This window comes from Montipora capricornis, chromosome 4 (genome assembly GCF_036669925.1).
Source record: "Montipora capricornis isolate CH-2021 chromosome 4, ASM3666992v2, whole genome shotgun sequence".
NCBI classification, from domain to species: Eukaryota; Metazoa; Cnidaria; class Anthozoa; order Scleractinia; family Acroporidae; genus Montipora; species Montipora capricornis.
The window spans coordinates 48,001,361-48,025,636 of NC_090886.1; the positions used below are offsets into that span (position 1 = coordinate 48,001,361).

Sequence of the window (24,276 nt, forward strand, 5' to 3'; positions counted from 1 at the left end):
AACAAGGGATGTTAAAGAAACCACACACTGTTTGGGAAGGGTAGGGGATGGGCGACCCTCACAACCTAGGTTGTGAAACTCAAATAAAGTAAGGTAAGAGGAAAGCTTGAGAGGGAACTGTAGACGCAATGATTGACTTATCTTCTCATAAAGAAGCGGGCGTCCACGACGTGCATGGTAATAACATGGATAATATAAAAAAAAAAACGATGACAAAAAAAAGATAAGCATCTTACCTGGGGAATAACACATCTTGTCTTTCACAGTTCTGACAATGGTAACCAAACGACGGGCAGTCACAACAAACACGTGATATCGATCGATTGTCACTTTTCTTAGGTAGTTGATACCGACTCTTCCAACACCTACAGAGTAAACTTCCACTCCCAGAGCATGCAAATTGCGAGCAGGAATGACCACATCGTCCCGTGATGTACCAGTAGTGACAAGGACAAGTACCCTTCTACGACCACACCTAGGCTTGCCGGAAAAGAGACTCTGCTTAGCATACAGTAGGGCTTGGCCTGTGTTCCGTCGTGTACCACTCAACTGTCTTAATCTGGCAATTTCCTTGTAGACCTGCGCTCGACTGTACGACCGACTAAAGGGAAGCACAAGACGAGGTCTCTCAGCGAACAGCACCAAACCAATTCTTGTCTGTGTCCTCTGAACGTCAAAACGCCTCACTGTTTCCTTTACATATTCAGTTATGTGCACAAACGTAGCTGTACTGACAAGTCTGGATCCGTCGACGAGAAAGCCAAGGTCGATCCGAGCTCTACAAACTGTTGACAAAGCAAGGAGAGACTCAAATAAACACAAGAGCACAATCCCAGTTCCTTCATTTTTTCCTCGTTTGAATTCTTCAAAGCCCTCTTCAGAGAAAAGAGAACTCCATCACTGCACTCCATCACTCACAAGAGCTACTTTCACGTGAAAATATGTTTGGCCAATTATAGCTAGCGAATCTTTGCTGACGCAATTGTTGAAATTTTGTCTCATTAACATACGAGTTTGGTCACAGAAGGCATTACTCTATTCACAGATTGACTTCAAAAGGTAAAAGAACGTGTTGAACTTAGTTGAATTTTCAATTTTCAGCCTTTTGGCTCTGATAACGAGCGAGTTAGAAGCCATCAAAAACTGATAAATTCTTGGGTGGTCAAAAGCGCTAATGAGCCCACACATTCTTTGTAACATTTCGCATTTTCAAAGCGTCATCACTCAGAGATTAGGCTGATTTAGCAACAGAACGGGAACGTCAGTGGCGACGGCGCGCGCAGAAAAAAAACACCAATGAGAATTCAGAATAGAATAGACTTCCACTCTTTTCTTCTCTATTCTAAATTCTCATTGCATGGTAGTTTTGCTGCGCGCGACGTCGCCACTGACGTTCCCGTTCTGTTGCTAAATCAGCCTATTATCAAGTAAATTGCGCTCAAAGTTTCAGAAATAGCTCCTTATGCAATGAACCATCAATATTAAACAATGAATTTTTTGTCTGATAGATTGGAAAATGATGGTCTTACGCCAATGAGAAAAAATGTAAACAAAGATTCCCCCATTTCTTGGGGGTACTATCTCCACCCACTTATTTCTTTCTCTCGGACTCCCATTAAAACAATAGGGAGCTTAAGATCTACGACGACGACGTCGTCGAAAACGCCAGGAAACAATGATATCATTGGTTAAAAGAGCATAAATAATCGTGCTGCACGTGCGGCACGGATTTTAGCTCATATTTTTGCGGTTCTCTGCGTGACGACGACGTGCAATCACTAAATTTTAGGTTTTGACGACAACGTTAGCATGCAATAGAGAATCTTTCATTCTCTATTTTCAGTCTGAAACCGCTCGTACCAATTTATTTTTAGGATACTTCGCTCACATTGTACGACGTGAACAAGATGGAATAATCGCGAAAGACTTTTACAAGAGCAAAGTTCTATTTTGAGGTGACGTTTTCGTCGACGTCGCCGTCGTAGATCTTAAGCTCCCTATTGTCTAAACTTACCTCTCGGAGGCGGCGTTGGTGGTGTACTTGGAGGTGGTCTTGTAGGCGTGGGTCCTTTGTGGGTAGAACAAAAAAAAGAGCTTGGTGATTATAATTTACAAAGTTGGACAGGATGTTGAATGTTTTCGGAATTGAACACAGGAAATTAAAAAATGCCTAACTACAAAATGCTCGTCCGGAAAACTGACACGCCTAGTCAAACTCGAACTGCATTCTTAAAATCTGAAATGTGTCTCGATCGACAGATAAACAATTGTTGTAGTGGCTTTATGTGTGCGAAAAACTGTGAGTGATATTCTACATTTAATTTCTTTGACCTAAACTGGATATTTAACATAATTATTGAAGAAAGATGACTTCACCGTTTTTTGGCATGATGGAAGAATTTTCAATGAGAAATCACTGCATTATTTTGACCAAGTATTGGCATAAACAACATCTCTGTCACAACGGTAGAATTGAATGGAATAACAACAACAACAGCAACATACTATTAAAAAACGAATGTTGCAATCGTACGAACCTGGAAGGAAGCATCTTCTTTTTGCCTCAAACATCTGCCTTTGGGTCAACGCGACACCATAGAGCTGCAAACAGAAAAGCCTTCCACGGAAATAACTACGACTGCTTTTTGTGGCACCCAATCGAATAGGATAGTTGGTGGAAAGGCGTATCCTACCGAGACGACGCGTTGCTACCGGTTGTGAATTTATCCAAAGTGTACCGATACCTCTTCGATCATCGTAAGTGGCACCAACGTAATTCCAGGCATTGTAACTCAACCTCTTGCTTTTTAAAGGTGTGGTCATGCCTCCACCACGACGGACGAACCGGACGAATAGTTCTCGCGGGCTTGTCGTCAACAAGTGTACGCCAAACCCATTCGGGTTGAAATTGACAACGGTTCCAGACGTTCCCGTATGGAACAGCCAGATCAATATGGTGACGGAGTTTCTCGCGTCCAGGTTTCCCGTATTGGGGATTTCCACGTAGCTGGTACGCCGTCCGTAAAATACAGTTGAACCATCACGGCGACCATCAGGGCCTTGACCGTATCTTACATCTACAAGTCGAGCCCTGGGATTTCGTCTTCGACTTATGTCTTGCCCGTGTCTTGGACGATCCAGTGGATACACAGCGAGGGTTTTTGGTATGGGTACTGTTTTAAAAATACAAACCAAACAACTTAAATTTTAATTCATTTCGGTTTCTCATTGGATTAGTTTATCAGTGTGAGTTTGTTAAGGGGATGAAGTTTATTTGCTCCATTACGTATTGTAAATATATTACATTTTATATATGTATATATATATATATATATATATATATTTATGAATTCTCTCTCTCTTTTTTTCTTTTCTTTTTCTTTTTTTTCTCTTTCCCTACCCCTTTTCCATCCTTCTAGGAATGGAGCTAACCCACTGAAATAATCTAGAGGCTAGCGAAACCAGGGAGAGATTTGGACCTTACAAGTAAATGGGCCATACATTTATTTTTGCAAAACCTTTAACATCCGGAAAACACTATCTGTAGTTGGTTATCTACGTGTCAAGGCTCACAAGTGTTAGAGAGGAAGGGTGAGGCACCTTGGATCTCGACGTGAGAAACTCGCAAAAAACTGCGCTAATTTTTCTTCCTAAAGAAACTGCGTTGAAATAATAGACTGAGGAAGAAACAAGAATACTTGCCTGTTGGTGATGGTGCTGAAAACAAAATGAGAAGAAATCAATTAATACAACGATATTTAAAATTCAATAAACATCACTGCTGCCTTGGTCCAACGAAATACATCACAAATTGCTTAGCCTGTATCTTAAGCGATTTTTCACCTGTTTGTAAAGAAAAGTGTAGGGGCGCGTTCCTAGTGTTTGGGGTGACCTATTAAAAATACCGTTTTGGGCGGTGGAATATTAACTACAATGGCATGGTTAATGAAACCAACAGTCCGAAAAGATTCTGTGGCCTGTGCTCCAGATCAGGGCCCGGTTGTTCGAAAGCCGATTAACTTAATCCAGGATTAGCGTACACTTGTGTTTCATGTTTTAAACTTTTTGGTGAAAGCTGCTGTTGGTTGATTTTGTTTTTCGAGATTGACTCCTTCTAATGTACAATTTTGCCAAATATCAGCGCTGAACAGCATTTGGGAGTAGAGAAATAAACTGCTTGGTTAATTTTTAATCCGAGATTAGCGTTAATCGGTTTTTTGAACAACCGGGCCCAGAGTAAAGCCGGGCATAACTATTCCTCGTACACGTCTGGCCCTGGATGAGGTAAAGATATTAGAGAGATTTAGCATTGTGTTATTAGGGAGCTTAAGCACGCGCGTTTTTGAGACGCGTCTCAAAAACGCGCGTGCTTAAGCTCCCTAATGAGAAGGGACAAACGTCAGCCTTATTATTCCGTTTTGCCAAAGATTATTTTAAAAACTTGTTTTTACTGCAGATCATTTCCCGCTTGAGGAGCAGCAAAAGACAGGTTATTGACAAGCATCAACCTGCCTTTTGCCGTTTCAAAGTAAACGCAATACTATATCTCTCTTCTGTTTCTCTGGGAGATGTCGAACACTCAGCAAAAATGATCTTACCGCGCATTGATTGTCAGACTGTGCTTTCTGGTCCGGTCAATACTCGAGCAAGATAGGTGGTTAGAGAAACAAATGAATGAAGGGGGTAGTTTCTAAAGAAACTGTGGTGCTGCGTCGGTGGGGAAGTAGTATACAAAAATTTGGTTTTATCAACGGAGTTGATAATGTAAATTGGCCACCGTACAGAGATTCTAAAAGCTGACGTTTCGAGCGCTAGCCCTTCGTCAGAGCGAATCGAGGAATTATGGGTTACGTGTAGTTTTTATAGTAGAGTAGGAGCTACGCTATTGGTGGTAACATGGCAACGTGAAAAATAGGAATATATTAGTTAAATGAAGAGCGTTCGTTAATACCGTGAGGATTAAGGGTGCCGATTTGGAAGATGAATTTTTGTTCCAGATTCTTGCGGCTTTCCGTCGTACCTAGATGTAGGGAAAGGCCGCAGATTGCCATGTGTTTTTTGGAGTGGTTAGGGAGATTTAAATGGCAAGCGACTGGCTTAGATGCATCTTTGTCATTCTTCTCAACATCGCGAAGGTGTTCGCGGAATCGGTCACCTAGTCGTCTACCTGTCTCGCCAATGTATAATTTATTGCATAACGTACAGATTATGCAATAAATGACATTTGCGGAGGTACATGTGAAACGATCGGTGATATTAACAGATCGCTTAGGTCCCGATATGTTGCTAATGTTAACAACGAAAAGACAAGTTTTGCATCGTGAGCGCGCGCGCATTTGAAAGTGCCGGGTTGCTCGTTAGTTTTGAGCGCGCTTCTAACTAAAAAGTTGCCTAAGTTTTTGTCGCGTTTGAATAGAATAACTGGAGGTTGCGAAAAGATTCTACCAGTCTCGGGATCATTTTGGAGTAATTTAAAATTATTAAGAATGATGCTTTTGACTCCGTGATTATGAGGATTGAAAGTGAGGGTGAATGGAATTCTGTCATTCTTATCTTTTTGTGACGTTTGTAGTGATGACTGTCGATCAAATTGTTGGGTGCGATGATGGCCCGCTTTGACCACAGAGACAGGATAGCCACGTGTTTCGAAGAACTGGCACATCTCCTCTGATTTGCTGGAAAAATCGGAGTCATCACTCCAAAAAACACATGGCAATCTGCGGCCTTTTCCTACATCTAGGTACGACGGAAAGCCGCAAGAATCTGGAACAAAAATTCATCTTCCAAATCGGCACCCTTAATCCTCACGGTATTAAAGAACGCTTTTCATTTAACTAATATATTCCTATTTTTCACGTTGCCATGTTACCACCAATAGCGTAGCTCCTACTCTACTATAAAAACTACACGTAACCCATAATTCCTCGATTCGCTCTGACGAAGGGCTAACGCTCGAAACGTCAGCTTTTAGAATCTCTGTACGGTGGAAATTTACATTATCAACTCCGTTGATAAAACCAAATTTTGGTTAGAGAAACAGATAACAATAATAATATATATGGTTACATACAGAAAAGAATGGTGCAATGCACTATTTTTAATGGCCGAACAAACGGAGCGAACGAGATCTCTTATTTTCGTCCACTAACATGGTGGAGATGACGTAACGTGACAACTACCCGTAGTCCGATTGCAATAAACTAAGCTAAGCAGCGGGCCGTTCAAATAAATGGCGGTCAAAAAGCAGCACTTACTTGGTATGCGTTGACAGACTTTGGTTTTAATTTGCTTTATAATTCGTCCAAGTGAACCGAACGACACAGTAAACACGTGTCTACTGTCGGTGGCTATTTGTCTCAATTGAGATATCCTATATCCCCGCCCAATACCAAGAGCAAACACTTCACAGTCAGAGGCCTTCAGGCGACGTGCTGGCTCCCTCACGCTATCTCTGGATACACCATCTGTAATAACCATTGCAACTCTCTTACGGCCAACTGTGGCCTTCCCACTGTGAATTCGAAATAAAGAATTCACTGAAACCTCATGATTTTTCAGAAGTAGTTTGTCACTCGCGTGACGGACAAACAAAACTGGCACTACAAGCGTGTGCTATACAACTAGTATTCAACAGGCATGCCTTAGGGCTGATTTACAAACTTGACACAAGCGTTAGCACAAACGTACGCAAACTCATTATTAGCCTTTTCCGAAAAAGCTCCGTTTGTTTTCCAAGGGCGTAACCAGGATTTATCAAAGGGGGTGGGTGGGACCACACTGTGTCAAACAGAGGGTACTCACCAGATTGTGGCGTTTTCGCCACCTGAATATTGTAGGTTGTTTGCTTTAAAAAGCCTTAGAAAGGGGGGGGGGGGGTGGTCACGGGCACCGGAGGATCCCCTACCTACGCCCTTGTCTTAGGACGAAAGAGGTTAATTGTTAATTGACAAGAAATTGTTACGTCTGGGTATGTAGCTTGTACTAATGTTTGCGTCACCAGTGTCGACCAGCCCTTCCTTAGATTCAGTGAGATGTGATCAGCCGATGAGGCCTGTGATTCTGTGCAACGTGTTCTCAGTTGGGGCACGATTCTGACGACAGTTTGGATGTAGAACCATGGGGAATACGCACATTCCAAAACGGGAAGGAAACCTAGGGTCGCTCGAGTCTCAGTTTTCAATTTATCTAGCTTTGAGGAAGGGTTGGGTAACACGCTGCAAAGTCAGGCGCTTGAATGTTATCCTCGCTTTATTTTCTCTAATCAGTTACCTGTGTCGTACTGAAAAACTCAGGTAACTGATTCAGTCGTTTTCTCAACAACTGGAATCGCGAGTTTATAGTTTTCCCTTTGTTTAGACAGCAAGTAAATGTAATCGTAGAGGCCCGAGGGCAATTAAGGATTAATTTCACGCGTATTTTCAAAGTTTTCACAAATTTCCCGAGTCGAGAAGCGACGAGGGCAATTTGGAAAACTTGAAAGTACAAGTGAAATTAACCCTTAATCGCACGAGGGCACAATGCGATTACATGTTTATCACATAAAGGAAAAAATTATTGAGGGAAGCCCGTTCAATGCCGCGACAAATGACAATTAACTTAACATGTTTTCATTTTGTTACAGTTCACAATTCAATAAATAGATTCTGTCATAAAAAAGCAGTTTAATCGGAGTCAGAATCTGGAAGAAAATTCTCTTGTAACTTCGCTTTCTGTGAACAAGCAACTTTTGAGCAATCAGGAACAAATAATCATGCCCTCTTGGTTACCAAAAATGCCCCCCGTCTCAGCCAATCAGAATTCAGTAATTTTGCCCTGTATGTGATAACATTTATTATCAAACTATGATTATGACTGTGACTGTCGCGTGCAAACAACTTTATCTAACAACGGTCGTGTTAATCTCATGTATTTACGATTTTTGATCGCTAATAAACGTCATTACCTGTAGAGATATCGCCTGGCAAACGACAATGCCTTTCCGATGAAAGTTCCTCCCCGAGGATATCTCAGTTTGTCAATTTCCCGCAAAACGGCGTCCCTGGTGTAGTGACGATTAAACCCGAATATGGGTATGGCCTTGTGAGTATAAAGGACGACACCAATGCGGGTTTGTCGGCGAGAGATTGGAAAGAAACTGACTAGGGACTTGACGAAGTTCACGATCCGCGCAAAGTTTCCACGGCCGTAGCGCTCGATGCTGGAGGAGCCGTCAATGAGAAATCCCAAATCCACTGAAACTGCGCATACTGCAAGACATCGATGCGATGTGCATGAGATAGAAGTGAAAACGTCTGCAGTTACATCCAACTCTAATTTACTGCCACTTACAGGCTAACCATGGATAGGGAAGGGGTACGTTTTTTTTACAAACGTTGGCCGTGTAGCACTTTATATTTCAACAGACTTAACTGATTAGAGTGTAATGAGAAGTGCTAGTTCTGTACCCCATATGAACCATGTCCTGCTAATGGAAATGGGCCCACACAAGGACAGAGAAAAACTCTGACCAGTGTGCCATTAAAAAGTTGGCCCCAAACATGTTTTTTTCTTTGGTTTCTTTTACGTCCATGACAACGAAAGGCTAGTAACATTAAATCAGATCGAAAAGACAAAAAACAAAATTGGCGGAGAGAAACAGGGGCGGTCCGTTCCTCGACCGGAAATGTGGATTTTAGTTATTGTTAGATGAGACTGAAGTAAACAACAAGAAAGTTATAGTTCTCATCCCAGTCTTTTCCCTACTTTCCATCTCTGTCGTTTCATTTTCCATTTATCGTGCCTAGATCCTTTTGTCCTTTGAAGGAAATTATAAATCCCAAACTCGACTAATCATCAAGTTAACATTTTAAAGTTCGTTTGTGGTTTTTTTTTTAGTAGAACATTTAACTGCTTAAAATTACGTAACTGGCCCAGTTGGTTAGAGCGTCGTACCGGTATCCTGAGGTCAGGGGTTCAATAGGAGGTAGTGCTGTCAAGTGGCTAGGACGCTTGCCTTGAGATCTGGGGACCCTGGATTCAAGACAAGTTCTGACCACTGGGTGAATTTGTTCCTGTTAGCCCCTGGTTCAACTTCTCAGCTGAACTTATTAAATAGCCAAATGGTTTGACTCCGGCCAGTTGGGATTCTTAACAGTTGTTGTTGAATGTTCTGTCGTGATTGTGTTTCAATGGCCCTGAAAAGCCCCTTTGGGGGGAGTGGTCAATTAAGTATGTGCGTATGTATGTAAGTAAGGAAAATAAAATGTTAGCATCAAATTAGTAAATAAATACCTGGTCGAGGTGTTGATGGAGGTCCTGGAAATGGAGCTGCTGTAGGTGTAGGCGTGGGAACTGCAAGTAATTCGAGTCAAGGCATTAGAATACACCCCTTGCGGCTTACCTTATTTGAAACAGTCCAGAACATCTTTATTTATGGTAAATACAGGTGCTTACCTATCCTAAAGCATTTTGTCATTCTGGCAACAATCTGAGCTCGCTTTAAAGATGTTTTGTACACTTGTAAGCACGCTATACGCCCACGAAACACGCGGCTATCCCCAGGCCTCTGACCCACGACAGCAGGATAATTAGTTGCCAGGCCAAGAGGGAACCTCCCGACATTTCTCTGACAGACAGGAAGTCCATTGATCCAAAGAGTTGCAAGTCCCGTGAGGTGGTCATACGTGGCACTGATGTAATTCCACTTGAAGGGACGAACACCTTTACAGGTAAATGGCTTCGCTTTTCGGCGTGAGCCCTTTCTCGGCATCACTTTGAAGAAAAGTTCGTCTGGGCGCTTTAACCACAATTGGAGTCCCCAGCCTGTCGGGTTGAAATGTAGAATAGGTCCGGGCGCTTCTGGGTATATCCAGGCTATGATTGTTATGGAGTAACGGGTATCTAAACATCCGTTGTTTGGGATCAAAGCATAGCTCCCTCGGCCTCCTCGTTTACTTCTCCCTGGGAAATAGTACGCCCCCTGTTGATGTCCATCCGGGCCTTTAGTGAATAAAAGACCGACAAGTTGTGCTGTTGGATTCTTGAACTTGCTAACGTCCCTTCCACGAGACGCGCTGGTGAATGGGTACACTGCAACAGCTTTCTTTGATAGGATAACTAAGAAAAAAACAGATTATGCACATTGAGCTTTACTTAAATGAATTGAAAAAACAATTTAATGAGTTCAGGGAATAAAAAAGGGGGACAGAAAGCAAACTACGAAATAGAGTGGTTATCCATACCTGGATAACTGCAAATTCTATCCTTAATAGTCCGAGTGAGACACACCAGTCTTCCGGTATTAACACTGAACACGAGCCTAGATCTTGTAGCAAGGTGTAGAAGTAACTGTCTTCTCACTCTTCCAATACCAATTGCGTATACCTCAACGCCCGAAGCGAACAGTCGCAATGCGTTAGGCCTCACGCTATCACGCGACTCTCCCGTCGCCAAGACGACCAATACCCTCCGTCTCCCACAGCTAAGTTTGCTACTGAAGAGGTGTTGACGTGTGTAATCCAGGGCTCTTCCTATGTATCTATTCCCGTAACCCCCGACTTTCAACTGAACCAGCATTCGATAAATCTGCTGTCGTGAATAGGTTCTTCCGAAACCCATGAGAAGTTTGGAGCTGGATGTGTAAGTCACTACACCAATTCTCACTTGTGTGCTGGAGACTTCAAAGCGCCTTACTGTATCCTTGATGAACTGACGGAAGACCCCTAAATTGACACTGCTGGATGATGCGTCCACGAGGAATCCAAGGTCAATCCGTGCTCTACAGACTATAAGGAATGTTCATGACAGAATTATGTAAATGAAGACAGTTAATCATTGCTATTCGTCACTCTGATTGATCGACTTTCGTATGACCTTGAAAAAGTGTTTGTTTCACGGACCAATGTTTGGCAAGACTGAAACAAAGCTTCTCCGTATTCCCGCCAAACTCCTAATTATGGGCAGTAAACAGTTCGATTGCCCAATCACATAACTGCATTTCAAATGACTTCAAAGCGAAATGCTGATCGCTTTCCAGAAAGTTCCATGGAGAGATGACGTTGTTTGCGTTCGCGTTCGCAAAGCCAATGAAAATTCGCGCTCAAATGTTTACGTTCTGTTTTCATGTTTAATTTTTCAAGGTCATATGAAAGTCGCTCTATCATTTCAACGAAGTATATCAAAGCTATCAAGCACAAGCCCCAAGCTTTGTTTTCTGCCTTCTTTCGAATCTCCATTTGATGAGGAGGATATTTACTTTCTAATCACACAGGCCCTGACGAGTATTGAAAGAAAGTACTTTCTGTATTTCTCTGTCTTCTCTAGTCTGCATGTAAATTAGCAACGTATACTATAGACATTATCTTGGAAAAATCACCGGTAAATACCAACTGAAAGAATGTAACTCAGACTCCTTACCTCTTGGAGGAGGAGCTGGTGGGACACGCGTCGGTGTCGGCGTTGTTGGTGTTGGAACTCGTAAAAAGCACTTCCGCTTAGCCGCTTCGATTTGTCTTCTGCTGAGTGCTTTGCTGTAAAGCTGCAGACAAAAGAGTCGCCCGCGAAAATAACGTTTGACTCCAATACGAGCACCAAGCCTTATGGGGTAGTTTGTCGCTAATTTTATTCTGCCAATCTTTTTGTAGGCAACTGGTCTTGAGTTGACGTACAGCGTTGCAAGACCTGATCTCTGGTCAAAGGTCGTGGCTACATAGTTCCATGCCCTGTACTTAATTTGTCGCGATCTGATTGGTATTGAATAACCCTTTGAGCGTCTCGCAAAACTAGCCAAGATCTCTCGCCGTCCTTCCATCGATAAATGGACACCAAACCCTCGTGGGTTGTAATAAACGATAGGGCCTTTTACACCATCGTGGTAAATCCAAATAATGATGGTTATCGAGTTTTGAGCGTCCAGACGTCCAGTGTTTGGAATTTGCACGTAGCTTGTTCTCCGTCCATAAAACGTAATAGATCCGTCTTTCCGGCCGTCTGGACCAGGGCCAGTACCAACGCCTATTAGACTCGCCCTGGGGTTTCTGCTTCCGCTGATGTCTTTTCCCCGTCGATATCCGTCTAACGCATACACAGCCAGACTACTTGGAAGGGGAACTGAAATTAAAGTGATTTGTTAAGACCAGCTATAAATATTTTTCATTACCACTGTAAACTTGCTGCGGGATACACTGAAAAAACTTAAGCGCATTTAATTACAAGCTCCGAAAGCCTTTCGTATCTATTTCAGTTTGGTGGTTATTTCTTATCAAGAGTCCATTATCCAAGAGTAAGAATCTGGTATCAGGTTTGTCCCCATCAGCATCGGAAAAGTGTCTATTTTTTTACCAAGTTTGCAGGAAAATAAATATTTTACCACAATTGCTTGTAATCTCGCAATCTGATTGGCTAATTTGCAGTTGTCGATAAGAGTCTAGACAACGCTGTACGCGTCATGCTCGCGTCAATTTGTCACACAATGTAATGGTCAATCAGGAACGCCCAGTTTGGGAAATAAACCAATCATATTGCGAGAAAGTTATAAACAACGCTTGCTCTTTCTTCGTGTCATGATTTTGGTCACGCTCTGAAATAAAACTTTCTTTGGCGTTGAATATTGTGGTAAAAGACAAATCGAAAGTGGTTCAGCGTTGTCTGTACTCTTAGCGCCAACGATATTTGTCCACAACATTTTGACCCCTGTGATGACGAATATCGTTGTCAATAAGAGTACAGACAACGCTGACCGAATCGTCTAAAGGCCCGGGGCGAGTGGCTCCAACATCCGATGTTGACTGCTGGGGTAGGCAAGCGGTTTCAACACATAATCAACATTTCATTCTACAAACTCACGACAGGCCTTGTATTGTATTATTGTTGTTGAAGCAAAGTTTAAACGCTTTTAAACTCTTAAACTTGCTAGGGTGGCTTCAAAGGGACATACATTTTCTCCACTCTTTTTTTTTTTTACTTGCGACTTACTTGCTCCTTAGCTGCTACTTTTTTGCGACTTAGCTGCTACTTCCTACTTTTTGCGACTAAGCTACTTCTTTCTTGCCACTTGGCTGGGTTAGGGTTAGGATTAGGATTAAGATCATTCTGTACACGAAGAGTTGTTTACGAATTAGCTTATCAGAGCTTTACAAATGACTTCAGGGAATCGTTTCCACAGTTAGCTTTAAATGCAAGCAACGATTTCATCGGTGAAAGGATATGATATGGTTACAACCACCAAAACGGGCCTGACCTTTAGGCTTACTTCCTTTTTCAAAAAGAAAATACTGAGGTTTGTCCACTATAAAAATCCTAACCTCTTACCTCTTGTTGGAGTAGGTGTAAAAGGGGAACCTGGAAACAAACCATGAAAAAATAAGCATACTCGAAAAAATTCAAGTGACCCTAAACAGGTGTCAAACTACTGAAACTCCGATTACTAGTTCAAATGCTCTGTCACAAGTAGGAGCTTAGATCATTAAAGTAGGTTAAGGATACAAGCGCCTTGCATAATTCTTGGATTCAAATGTCACGATTGCTATTTAACAATTAGACCCGTAGCCCGCAAGGGCTACGGGTCAATAGCCCATTTGGCGAAGCCGAATGGGCTATTGACCCGTGGCCCTTGAGGGCGAAGGGTCTAATTGTTTTAGTATCACCCAACTAGTCGGACAGAAAAGGCAATAACAAAGTTAGCAAATGCATGTTGAAGAAATAATTATTTGGGAATAAAACCAAAGAAAGCGTCACGCTTTTCGCTACTCGAGGACTATTACTAATAGTCCTCTAGTAGCGTAGCCAATTAAAATGCAGGATTTCCATTAGTCCACTAGTTGGGTGATACTAAATAGCGATATTTCGTGTTTACAAACATTGACGTCACATTGCTTTTGACATTCAAATTTGCCAACCACGCAACAAAAGAAGTCATTGTTTCAACAGCCAATTAGTTTCTGGTTGGCATATTGATAATAATGGGTGACGTCAAGAAAAACATCGCTATATAATGTTTTTTATTACCTCGTGTGCTGTTCGCAATTATGGAATCTCGTTAGCTGATGAAAATGATTTTATGGCTTATAACGCAACTGAGGGGCGCTGCAAGAACTAGATGGCTAAGAACTGAAAGCAAAGAACTTTAAACCTGTTTCCAGAACATGATGCAATCGCGCAAATTATTCCTGACGATATATATTAGTGACTTGCCTGTAGGACCGATTTGACAGATTTTAGACCTCATTGTTTTGGACAATGCAGCCAGTCCTCTGAAAGATGCAGTGAAAACGTGCTGCCGATCTTTTGCGATCTGGAACAGCTGGCTTGTCCTTAAAGCTCTACCAATACCAATAGCAAACACCTCGACGCCACTTGCTTTCAGAAGTGATGCTTCTCGTGTTACGCTATCCTTTGATATGCCATCCGTCAACAATACTAGAATGCTTCTGGCATTCGACCTGCCTCGCCTGCTGAATAAGTACTTCCTGGTAAATGCCAAAGCCCTTCCTATATAAGTGCTTCCCCGTGGATATCGAATAGTGTCGATAGCTTGCGTGACATGCGTGACTGTGTTGAGTTGGCCAAAGCGAAATAGTGGGATTGTTTTTGTCGAGAAGAGAACCGCACCAACACGTGTCTGGGTTCTTGAAATTGGTAGCGTGACAACGATGGATTTGATAAAGTTAAGCATCAATCTAAAGTTGCCTCGGCCATGGTATTCGATGCTTCCAGAACCATCGATAAGGAAGCCCAGGTCTACGACAGGTTTGCAAACTGCAATGACAATAAAAGTTACAACACGGTTGTAATCTACAAAGCCACTGTTACTGTTTCAGTTAAGCAAACTAGGCCGATGGCTGTTTTGGGGAAAATAAGTAAACAGTGTCTAACTCAAGGACAAGACGTACCCAGCTTTTGACGGTAAGATAAAGAAATTAAGGATAAACTATTATGGAATACGTTTTGGGGGTTCTTTACATAAAACAATTTAAGTTATTTGTTCTTGGGACTGTATCGTGCTTCAGTGAACTGAATATCCATTGTTTCGATGCAAATAAGCCCCAAAAAGAACTGTATTATGGGATTTGCGAAAATAGCGAATGGAAAAAAGCCAATGTGCGTGTAATACGAAATGAAGGATTTTCATGCCTTGATTTGAAAGCCCTACGACTTACAAACTTTCCCCAATCGCTATACAGGACACATACCAAAAGAAACCACAAGATTACAATATTATACTGCTGTGCTTCAACGAATGTAATAAACGGTAAATCGAAAAGAGAGTCAAGAATGTATTTCCATTCTATATCGTCAGAACATTCACTAGCATCCGAAGGGTAACTAAGTAAACGTCTGATATTTCTATAAAGACTTGACAAAAGCTGTAGATTTTCTACAAGACTTTTTACACTTTTGCACATTTCGTTCTGAAGAGATGCGAACAAGTTACTTCTTTTACTTCATTAGTTACCAGGACTCAACTGGCTCGGCCAACATTTTTTGGGTATAAATCAAAGGCCCGCTAAAACGCGTGGATATACTATCCAGGAAAAATGTTTGAAGTACTGAACGCGAGACACTATAGATATCTAAACAAAAAGTAAAAAAACGGGGAAAAAAATAAGCGTCAGAGGTACTAAAAGTTTGGATTACGAAAGCGACACCGACTTACCTGGGCCTGGAGGTTTTGGGGGTGGTTGTTCTAAAGTAAAGAATAAAAAAAAGAAACGTTTCTCATATAATTATTGACAGTTATCTGAAATGTTCGTTTATATTTTATTGATAATTGCTACAAAATCTTACATTGCAACTTGAATGGCGGTCCAATTGTCCGGAAGATTAACGAAGTCATTTTCGTTAAATAAGTCCAACACCTGGGAAACATGTCAATGACATGGCTGCAGACACCTAAACCTGATACGTAGAGAGAGTTGCTTTAACAACCTGCTTATTATTCATAAAACTTACTCTTGAAACACCTTTTCGCGGCATGGAAGATCTGTCTCCTGTTCAAGGCTACACTGTATACCTGTACACATGACACCCGACCCCGAAAGTAACGTCGATCACCGATCTTTGCACCCATTCGCACCGGGCGATTCGTAGCTAAGCGAATTCGCCCAATGTTAGTCCGAACCACTGGTCGATTGTTCACCCAAAGAGTAGCCATTCCTGTATTCCCATTATACGTTGTACCAAGGTAAGCCCAGGCCTTATAAGGTACAGTTGTGCCATGTGTGACAAGCGACGTGGTAAAGCGACCATCGCGCCTCACAAACTGCGCATACAGCTGCCTAGGGCGTGTCATCCAAAAATGAACGCCCCATTTTGGGCCAATATTGTAGTTAAAAATAGGACCAGCAACACCCAAATGAAGAACCCATGCAAGAATGGTTATGGAGTTTCTGGTGTCTAGCTTTCCTGTGTTCGGGAACTCGATATAGCTGTTCTTATTCCCGAAGAACTCCGTCGCTGTATTCGGCCAATTGTCTGGGCCAGGCCCTGGTCGTACGCCAATGAATCGACCAGTTGGGTTCCCATTTCTGCTAATGTCGCGTCCTTTGTATTGTTCATCCAGGGGGTATATAGCCACAATACGAGGTAGGACTGCAATAGAACCAATAGTGAAAACCGCGTGTTATTAAGTGCGTTTTTTTTTTTTAATGTAAGGCCAAAACAAAAACTGGACTTACTTGGAACTGACGGCGTTGGTTTGGTTGGCCCTTAAAAAAGAAAGAACAGTTTTAGATCACTGACAGCTCTAAACTTCAAGTAATAAGTATTCATTTGAGGATTTTACAAGGCTTATTAACGAACAAGCTTTGTATTTTAAGACTCTTCACTACCTTGCTGTGAAACTAGGAAGCATGAACGTTTCACGAAAACGGAAAATTAATTTTATCCAGAAATTTTTTTTTGTCACGGTCAACCCACCGCGTGTTCATAAGACTTGGTCGGAACAATCCGTGATATTCGTTCTGTATTGTATATTTTTGAATAAATCTTTGTTCATACACTTTCTCCTAAGACTAACAAACTGTCAGTCCATTTCTTCCTGCTTCCCAGTTTCCTATCACATTTAGACTCTTAAGTAGGTCGTAAGAACTTTGGTGACAAGAAAATGTTTCCCCTGTTTTTGCAAGTTTGCATGTAATGTCAATTAAGCAATAGAGGACGTTTTCCGTGTTTCCATAGCCTCATCTAAACACAAGGGCGAGTTGGGAGAATTTTCGACAGTTATGCATAACCGTCGAGAATTCTCCCAACTTCCCCGAGTCTTTAGATGAGGCTATGGAAACACGGAAAAAGTCCTCTATTGCTGTTATACAATACTTCTCAAAGATAATTCGACAAATGAAGGAAAATGCCGGTTTTTTTTATTCTTGATTGAAACACGCTTGACACACGCTAGTATTTCCTACCAACCAATCAAAACGCACGTCTCACAATACATAACCAATCAAAATTCGTGTGATGTCACAGGTTGTTTCCATGCATACTCTCGTCTAAACACAGCTGTTGACCAATGAGAGTGCGCGTACTATCCTAATTATTTTGTAATACATAATGGAGATCACTTACTTGCACGAAAACAGAGTCTCTTTAGTTTCCTAATCTGATATGAGTTTAACGGCACGTTGTAAATCTGAAGACATGCAATACGGCCGCGGAAGTGGCGAGGATCCCCAGGTCTACGACCAGACACCGCTGGATAATTTGTCGCCAGACGAATCCTTCCAATATTACGCTGTGTTATGGGAATAGCATCTAGCCATATAGTTGCCAGACCCGAGTTGAAGTCATAAGTCGCTGCGATGTAGTTCCAGACTCGAGAACGAATCCTTTTCGAGATTCGCTTGGTGATTCTCCGATCACGACTGACGAATTCGGCGCGGATAACCTTACGGCTAACCATCCGTAGGTTGACTCCAATACCCCGCGGCATGTAATGGAACACGGGACCCGCGCTTTCCGGCATCAGCCAGAGAAGTATTGAAATGGAATTCTGTGTATCAAGAAGTCCCGTATTGGTGAAGTATATGTAACTGTTGGCAAATCCTTGTAGTTGATAGGATCCAGCCGGAAGACCATCAGGACCACTTTTGGACAACACATTAACAAGTTTAGCACTTGGGTTTTTAAAACGTCCAATATCCTTTCCACGGTCAATGCCATTCAGAGGATACACCGCCATAGCTGGAGGAGGAACTAAAACAAAGAAATAATTTTTAGTGTACTCCAAGTGATAGTCGAAACTTTCTTTTTTATCCTGTAGATATTCGTTTTTGCCGAACACCTACAGTGTCAATTCCTGACATTGTTAGTCATGTTTTAGCATATTAAAAACTGACTCAAGCATGACTGGCAGACAAAGGTGATCAAGCGCACGTTTTTGCATTTCAGAAACCTTTGGGCAATTTCAAGCTTTAAACCAGGAAGGAACTCTAACAGGGAACCCGACGAGCTCCGCAGTTGTCAAATGTTCAGAAAAACACTAAATGGTAAAGTATCGTTAATTCGAGAAGGGAGAGTTGCCGCAATTTCTTTTCTGAATGCAGGAATTCATTTTGGTGCAAAATGTAACCCACTGAGGAAACTCACCAACTATCGGCGTCGGACTCGTTGTTGTAGTGTACGGAGGACGTCCTATGAACAAAAATGTAAACGTAGGTCAAAAAACCAGCAGAATATGCTGTGGATTCCATCAACAATGACGTAGATTCAGGTAGGTGTACAGTACACCAGTGCATGATAAAAACAAAGAAAATAGTAGGCAGATTATTTATCAGGAGAGGTTACGTTTATACAAACGTTGGCCGTGTAGCACTTATATTTTAAACAGAGTTAACTGAATAGAGTGTAATGTGTAGTGCTAGATTTTCTATCTCATATGAACCATGTGAGCGTTAGCCCTATACTGATGGAAATACACTCAGCCCTGAAGGTCGCGGAGATCTAACCCGAAGGTCGTGGGTTCAATTCCCACCCTGGTCAGAGTTTTTCTCTGTCCTTGTGTGGGCCCATTTCCATCAGTAGGGCTAATGCACACATGGTTCATATGGGATAGAAAATCTAGCACTACACATTACACTCTATTCAGTTAACTCTATTTAGATTATTTATCACTACAGTACAGTGCATGCTAGGGGCGAAAAAACGCTGAGTGTATGCTATGAACATACACGTGTGCCTGGGATTGCCTGGCAGAACTCAAAGGTAAATTTGGAATCGGCGAACTCCGTAGTTCGCAAAGAAATTCGCAAGAGAGAGAAAAAAGAAAGGAAAACTTACGTGTGGGCGTTGGTTTTCCCAGTGGAGTGGCTGCGCATATCTTAGCCACTAGTCTCTCTAGAACAGTTTTAAGTCCCACTCGAGAGTTCGTGTTAAACACATGGTAGCTGTCATACGCTATGGAGGACAAATAGTTTCTGCTTCTCAATGTACCCATTCCAACTGCAAAAATCTCCACGCCAGCTTGCTTTAACATCTGCGCGGGCCGCGTGACGCTGTCTTTTGATTGCGCACCAGTGAAAACGACGAGTACTTTGGATCGTGCGTATGTTCGGCGCGTTCCAGGATACAAGTATCGAACGGCAAAACGCAACGCCCGTCCAGTGTAAGAAAGCCCTTGTGGAAAACTCATTTTCTTTATTGCCTTTAGAACGTCGTACTTGCGTGTGAAGCGCTTTAAGTTGAAGTAAGGTATAGAGCTGGTTGAGTATGCAATAACACCAATACGTGTGTAGATCCTGGAGATATCGAAGTATCCAATCATTCGCTTCACAACATTAAGAATTCGGTTGAATCTGTAACGACTGTTGGTACCATCTATGAGGAGACCAAGGTCAAGGCGGGCTCTGCAGACTAAGTAAACAAAATAGCGATTTACATATTGAAAGACATTCTTTGCAGCGATCCAACTTTAATTACTTAATTAATTAAGTAAATGGTCGCATTCTATGGAAGTGTCTGGCTTCTTCTCTGAATTTAACGAACAAGAAGTGGTCTAAAAAAGCAGCGTGTTTTATGTTGTACGAGTGACAACTATCAGCGAATACCTGCCTATCCAGAAGTAACGATCTAAGCCCTCAAATCGACAAGCGGCGAATTTTTATAAAGGCAAAACCGCCTTCACTTACATGTAAGAGATTTTATTAATAAGCTGTCGTGTTATCTACAATCCTCTATGAAATTAAAGATATTTTTAACTTCTATCACTATTTTATATTACGTATTCTCTCCCTGAAAAACAACGTTGGAACTCTTGGTACTCAAATGGGTTATTTGTGCTTCTTCCTTAACAACATTGTGTTGCAATTGGGTAGGGTTGAAGAGGGGCAAGATTGGCCTTATGATCCAAAACTTTAAAATTAGCGGGGAAAGTCTTAGCTTATTTTGTCTGGGATTGAAGTTCGCCTAATGCACTTAAAAATAATTCCAAAGTTCTAATCTGCGTTTAGCATCTTTTCTACTTTTGATCCATTGAAACTCTCCCAGTAATCCGTCTGCCTCGTTTGATTAAAAGCAAATTTCGAGACTGATTTACTTACTTTTTCCTGGTGGCAAAATTGGTGGAGGGGTATGAGGTGGAGGAGTTGGGTAAGCTGGCGAGAGAAAATAATCAATGATCATTTAAAAAATCTCGAATCTAAGGTAAATGCAAGATACTTAGAACCACGGTTGTAATGACTTTGGCGAGTTGATTTTTTACTTATTTTATTTATTTAGTCACTTTCACCACAGCAGAGAAACAGGCTGTGGTGGGGGTCGCACAACAGAGCGAGGCTCCAAATTAAGTGCGCCCTTTCACCCTCCCAACCATGGTATACCACAGAAGACATACCACAACACCAGGAACTACAGCAACTTTCAAGCAGATGAAAAATAAGCCTTAAAAAAACAAGGGTTGAGATATGTGTCCTTCATATGTTCCAGAATCATCCATTTACCTGTTAAGGTACATAGTGCAATTCTCGCTTTGAGTCAGAGTCTTCCTTGTTTATACTTAAAGCTTTAGGGTCTCACGACCTGGTTCCTCGTTGTACGATAAGCACAAGCATATGTAAAAAACCTTTGTCCTTTGTAAGGAGTTGGAGGAAATAATGGGAAAGTCATAGTGCGAGAAAACGGTATATACAAAAGATGGCTTATTTATTACATAACACAAATAGATTGCATGTAGCCTGTGTAGATGGTTTTCAGTCACGTGATAAGACGGCGATGTTGGTGCACAAAACAATAGGAAGACCTTAGACAGCAATGAGCAGAACCAGGTTGCTGACCAGCGGTTTTCGTTAAAACAATGCTTTGCTGGGGGTGCTCACTCTCGTGGGCACAGAAAACCTGGTTGTGGTCATTGTTATTAAAGGAGGCTCAAAACAATAGCAAATTATGGCTCATGTTTTGCATTATAATAGAGTCAAATTCCCAAAGGCTTTTTTCTCTATTGTTCGGTGCACCAACATGGCGGCGATGACGTCAGGTGAAAACCACCCATAAAGTAATAGATCACAAAATCGATCTGAGCATGGCAGGACTATGAGTGAGTGAGTGACACATTCGACTATTGTTGTTTCGACGACCTATACGATGTACTACTGAAAAGACGCATTGTAACATGAAAGCTGATCATTTCCAGATTCGGTGTGATAATGGCGTGGTGTACCCTACTTTTCCCTAATGGAGAGTGTAGCAGTAATTTTAGTTGACAATACACACCTTTAAAGCAAAGTTGTTTAGCAATCCGGATAAGCCGCAGTGGTAATGCCTGGTCATAAACCTGCATACACGAGATCCAACCGCGGAAACTTCTGCTATCTCCGATACGTGCTCCCATCCTAACTGGATAGTTAGTTGATAGACGTATTCGACCGATCGATTTCGTAACGACTGGTTTCTCATTGACGTACAGCGTTGCAAGTCCCTTTCTATGATTATACGTTGCACCTACAAAGCTCCACGAACGACGTCTGAGTCTTCGGCTGGTAAGTGCCTCAGTAACAACACCCGAGCGCCGCACAAAGCGTATAAACAATCTGCCGGCACGTGTCACCCAAAAATGAACTCCAAACCCACTGGGATTGTAATTGAAGATAGGGCCTGCGCTACCAAAGGGATTTACCCAAGCGAGTAGCGTGATTGAATTTTGAGTATCCAGTCTTCCCTTGTTAGGAAACTCAATAAAACTGTCCGGTCTGCCAAGGAAGCTAAACGAACCACCAGTTCTACCATCAGGTCCTGGAGCTGGCTTCACGTTATTCAGTTTACCCGGTGGGTTTTTATAAGGCCCGACATCAGTGCCGCGGTAGTTTATCGTTAGAGGGTAGAAAGCAACAGCTTTTGGAAGGCCTATGGAACAGAGAAAAATCAAAACTTGGTTGCCATCAAGCGCACAATATCGATAGTACTTAAGACTGATCACAGGAAAAAAATAATAAAGAGGACGAACAATCTTTTCATTTCCTATTTGGACGCTTTTTTTTTTAAATGAACGAGTACTTACGTGGCGGTCTTATTGGTCTCGTTGTAGGTTTTGACGATGGACCTGAAAGATAGTACGGAGTTTCCCATATAGTAAATTTACACTCCAGTATAAAAAAAGCATGATTTATCTACAACAAAGAGTGCACTGACGAGAGAAATCACCAAAACTTACGAGCTCGGAAGCACACTTTCTCGGCTCTCTTTATTTCGGGTCCTGACAGAGGTACGCTATAGACCTGCATGCAAGATATTCTTCCCCGGAAGTACCTCAAGTCCCTCGGCAAGGCACCCATTCTGACAGGACGGTTAGTGGCCAAACGAATGCGTCCGATGTACACAGACTTAACAGGTCTTGAATCGCGCCAAAGCGTTGCTATTCCCGTCCTCTCGTCATAAGATGCTCCAACGTAATTCCACTGCTTTGGTATTAACTTACGACTGATAAGCTGCTCGGTTGGTCTCCCTGTGCGGCGGACAAATCTCACGAAAAGAGTATCGGGCCTCACAATCCAGAAGCGTACTCCGCCAGGGGAGAAATGAAAGATCGGCCCCGACCCTTCGGGATAAACCCAAGCAAGCATGGTGAGTGAATAGTAGGAATCAAGTTTTCCTTTATTGGGGAACTTAATGTAACTGGTTTTTCGACCAGAGAAGTAGTAGGACCCATCTGGAAGCCCGTCCGGGCCGGGTGCAGGATACACCCCCTGAAGTTGGCCCTCGGCGTTTTGGCTGGCGCTGATGTCCTTTCCTTTCGTTCTCTTGCTGAGCGGGTACAATGCAACGACACGGGGAAACCCTGTCAAAGCAACAAATGTCAAATTTTGGTTTAAAACTAGTAGTGCTCATAATAATAAGCGATAAGCGATAAGAAGGACAATGGAATGCATCAGCCCCCGTAAACTGAACTGAAGTTTGATTTAATATATGCATTTTGGTTCGAACTTGAGGGTGTAACGTGTGATTGAAATACAGAGGAAGACTTATGGAGAACGCAAAAATTAAATGGCCCATTTTTGCAATCCACAGTATATGTATTTTCCCTTTTAATTCATTTTAAAGATGGATAAATAAACCTTATTATTAGAAAAAGAATACACAGAATATTCGGTTAACCTGTTCCTACGGGACTGTTTGCAGCTCCCGATAGTAGAAAGAGAGAAATACTGTTTGGAGTCATTTAGTCATTTATCATACGTGGCCTCCGAACCAGCTACAATGTAAGTCATATCCAGGTTATTCCTAGTATTAACTTTGTTCTTTACTGAATCACGTCCTCATAACCATTCCACAAAATTGTTCCAGTAATAAATATGTATACTCTAAAGTGTAAGTCGATTATTAGAATAGTGCAATACATACTTTATAGGCCTTTTGGAACAATTTGTCACGTGACCTGTATTTCATAAACACGATGGTTCTGCTGGTTTCATGAAATTATTGTTCCAGAAATAAAGTATCTCGTTTAAACTGGTGTTGTTACAGTTGAAAGAAGTCATAAGGATTTGTATGCCCAGACACGTTTCAATGATTTTTATACAAATCCTTGTATATTTCTAAGTTTTCAAAGCGCGATAAATTTCTTCCTTCGAAATATGAAAGTCTTAAAATTTCCACCCTTGCACATTTATTCTCGTTTATTTCACCCATGGTAAAAATAGGAATCTGAGCTCTGTTTGTGGCGCGTAATTATGAAAATTACACTGGAGGACAAAAGCTCTTCGTTCGTAAACAAAAGTTTGGAATCGAGTGTTTAAATGGTCATACAATCATTATCTTAAGTGGCAGTTCTCTGAAAATTTGTATTCCGGCTAAGACAAACAGTCAAGTTTTTTT

General features: G+C 41.9%; 1 protein-coding gene across 1 annotated transcript in view; it reads right to left on the bottom strand.

Moving 5' to 3' along the window:
* LOC138046779 (uncharacterized) overlaps nt 1–24,276 on the bottom strand; it is a 169,248-nt gene that overhangs the window by 131,584 nt on the left and 13,388 nt on the right. Inside the window, exons 10-31 of the mRNA XM_068893362.1 lie at nt 22,616–23,239; nt 22,463–22,504; nt 21,679–22,308; nt 20,511–20,564; nt 19,252–19,824; nt 18,562–18,606; nt 17,542–18,168; nt 16,653–16,682; nt 15,928–16,566; nt 15,632–15,661; nt 14,170–14,733; nt 13,288–13,317; nt 11,395–12,087; nt 10,221–10,763; nt 9,433–10,095; nt 9,271–9,330; nt 7,943–8,246; nt 6,255–6,511; nt 3,703–3,717; nt 2,538–3,173; nt 2,015–2,068; nt 237–785 (exon numbers count right to left, since the gene is read on the bottom strand). Coding sequence (XP_068749463.1) covers nt 237–785; nt 2,015–2,068; nt 2,538–3,173; nt 3,703–3,717; nt 6,255–6,511; nt 7,943–8,246; nt 9,271–9,330; nt 9,433–10,095; nt 10,221–10,763; nt 11,395–12,087; nt 13,288–13,317; nt 14,170–14,733; nt 15,632–15,661; nt 15,928–16,566; nt 16,653–16,682; nt 17,542–18,168; nt 18,562–18,606; nt 19,252–19,824; nt 20,511–20,564; nt 21,679–22,308; nt 22,463–22,504; nt 22,616–23,239 — 7,662 coding nt within the window. The remainder of the gene's footprint in view (nt 1–236; nt 786–2,014; nt 2,069–2,537; nt 3,174–3,702; nt 3,718–6,254; nt 6,512–7,942; nt 8,247–9,270; nt 9,331–9,432; nt 10,096–10,220; nt 10,764–11,394; nt 12,088–13,287; nt 13,318–14,169; nt 14,734–15,631; nt 15,662–15,927; nt 16,567–16,652; nt 16,683–17,541; nt 18,169–18,561; nt 18,607–19,251; nt 19,825–20,510; nt 20,565–21,678; nt 22,309–22,462; nt 22,505–22,615; nt 23,240–24,276) is intronic.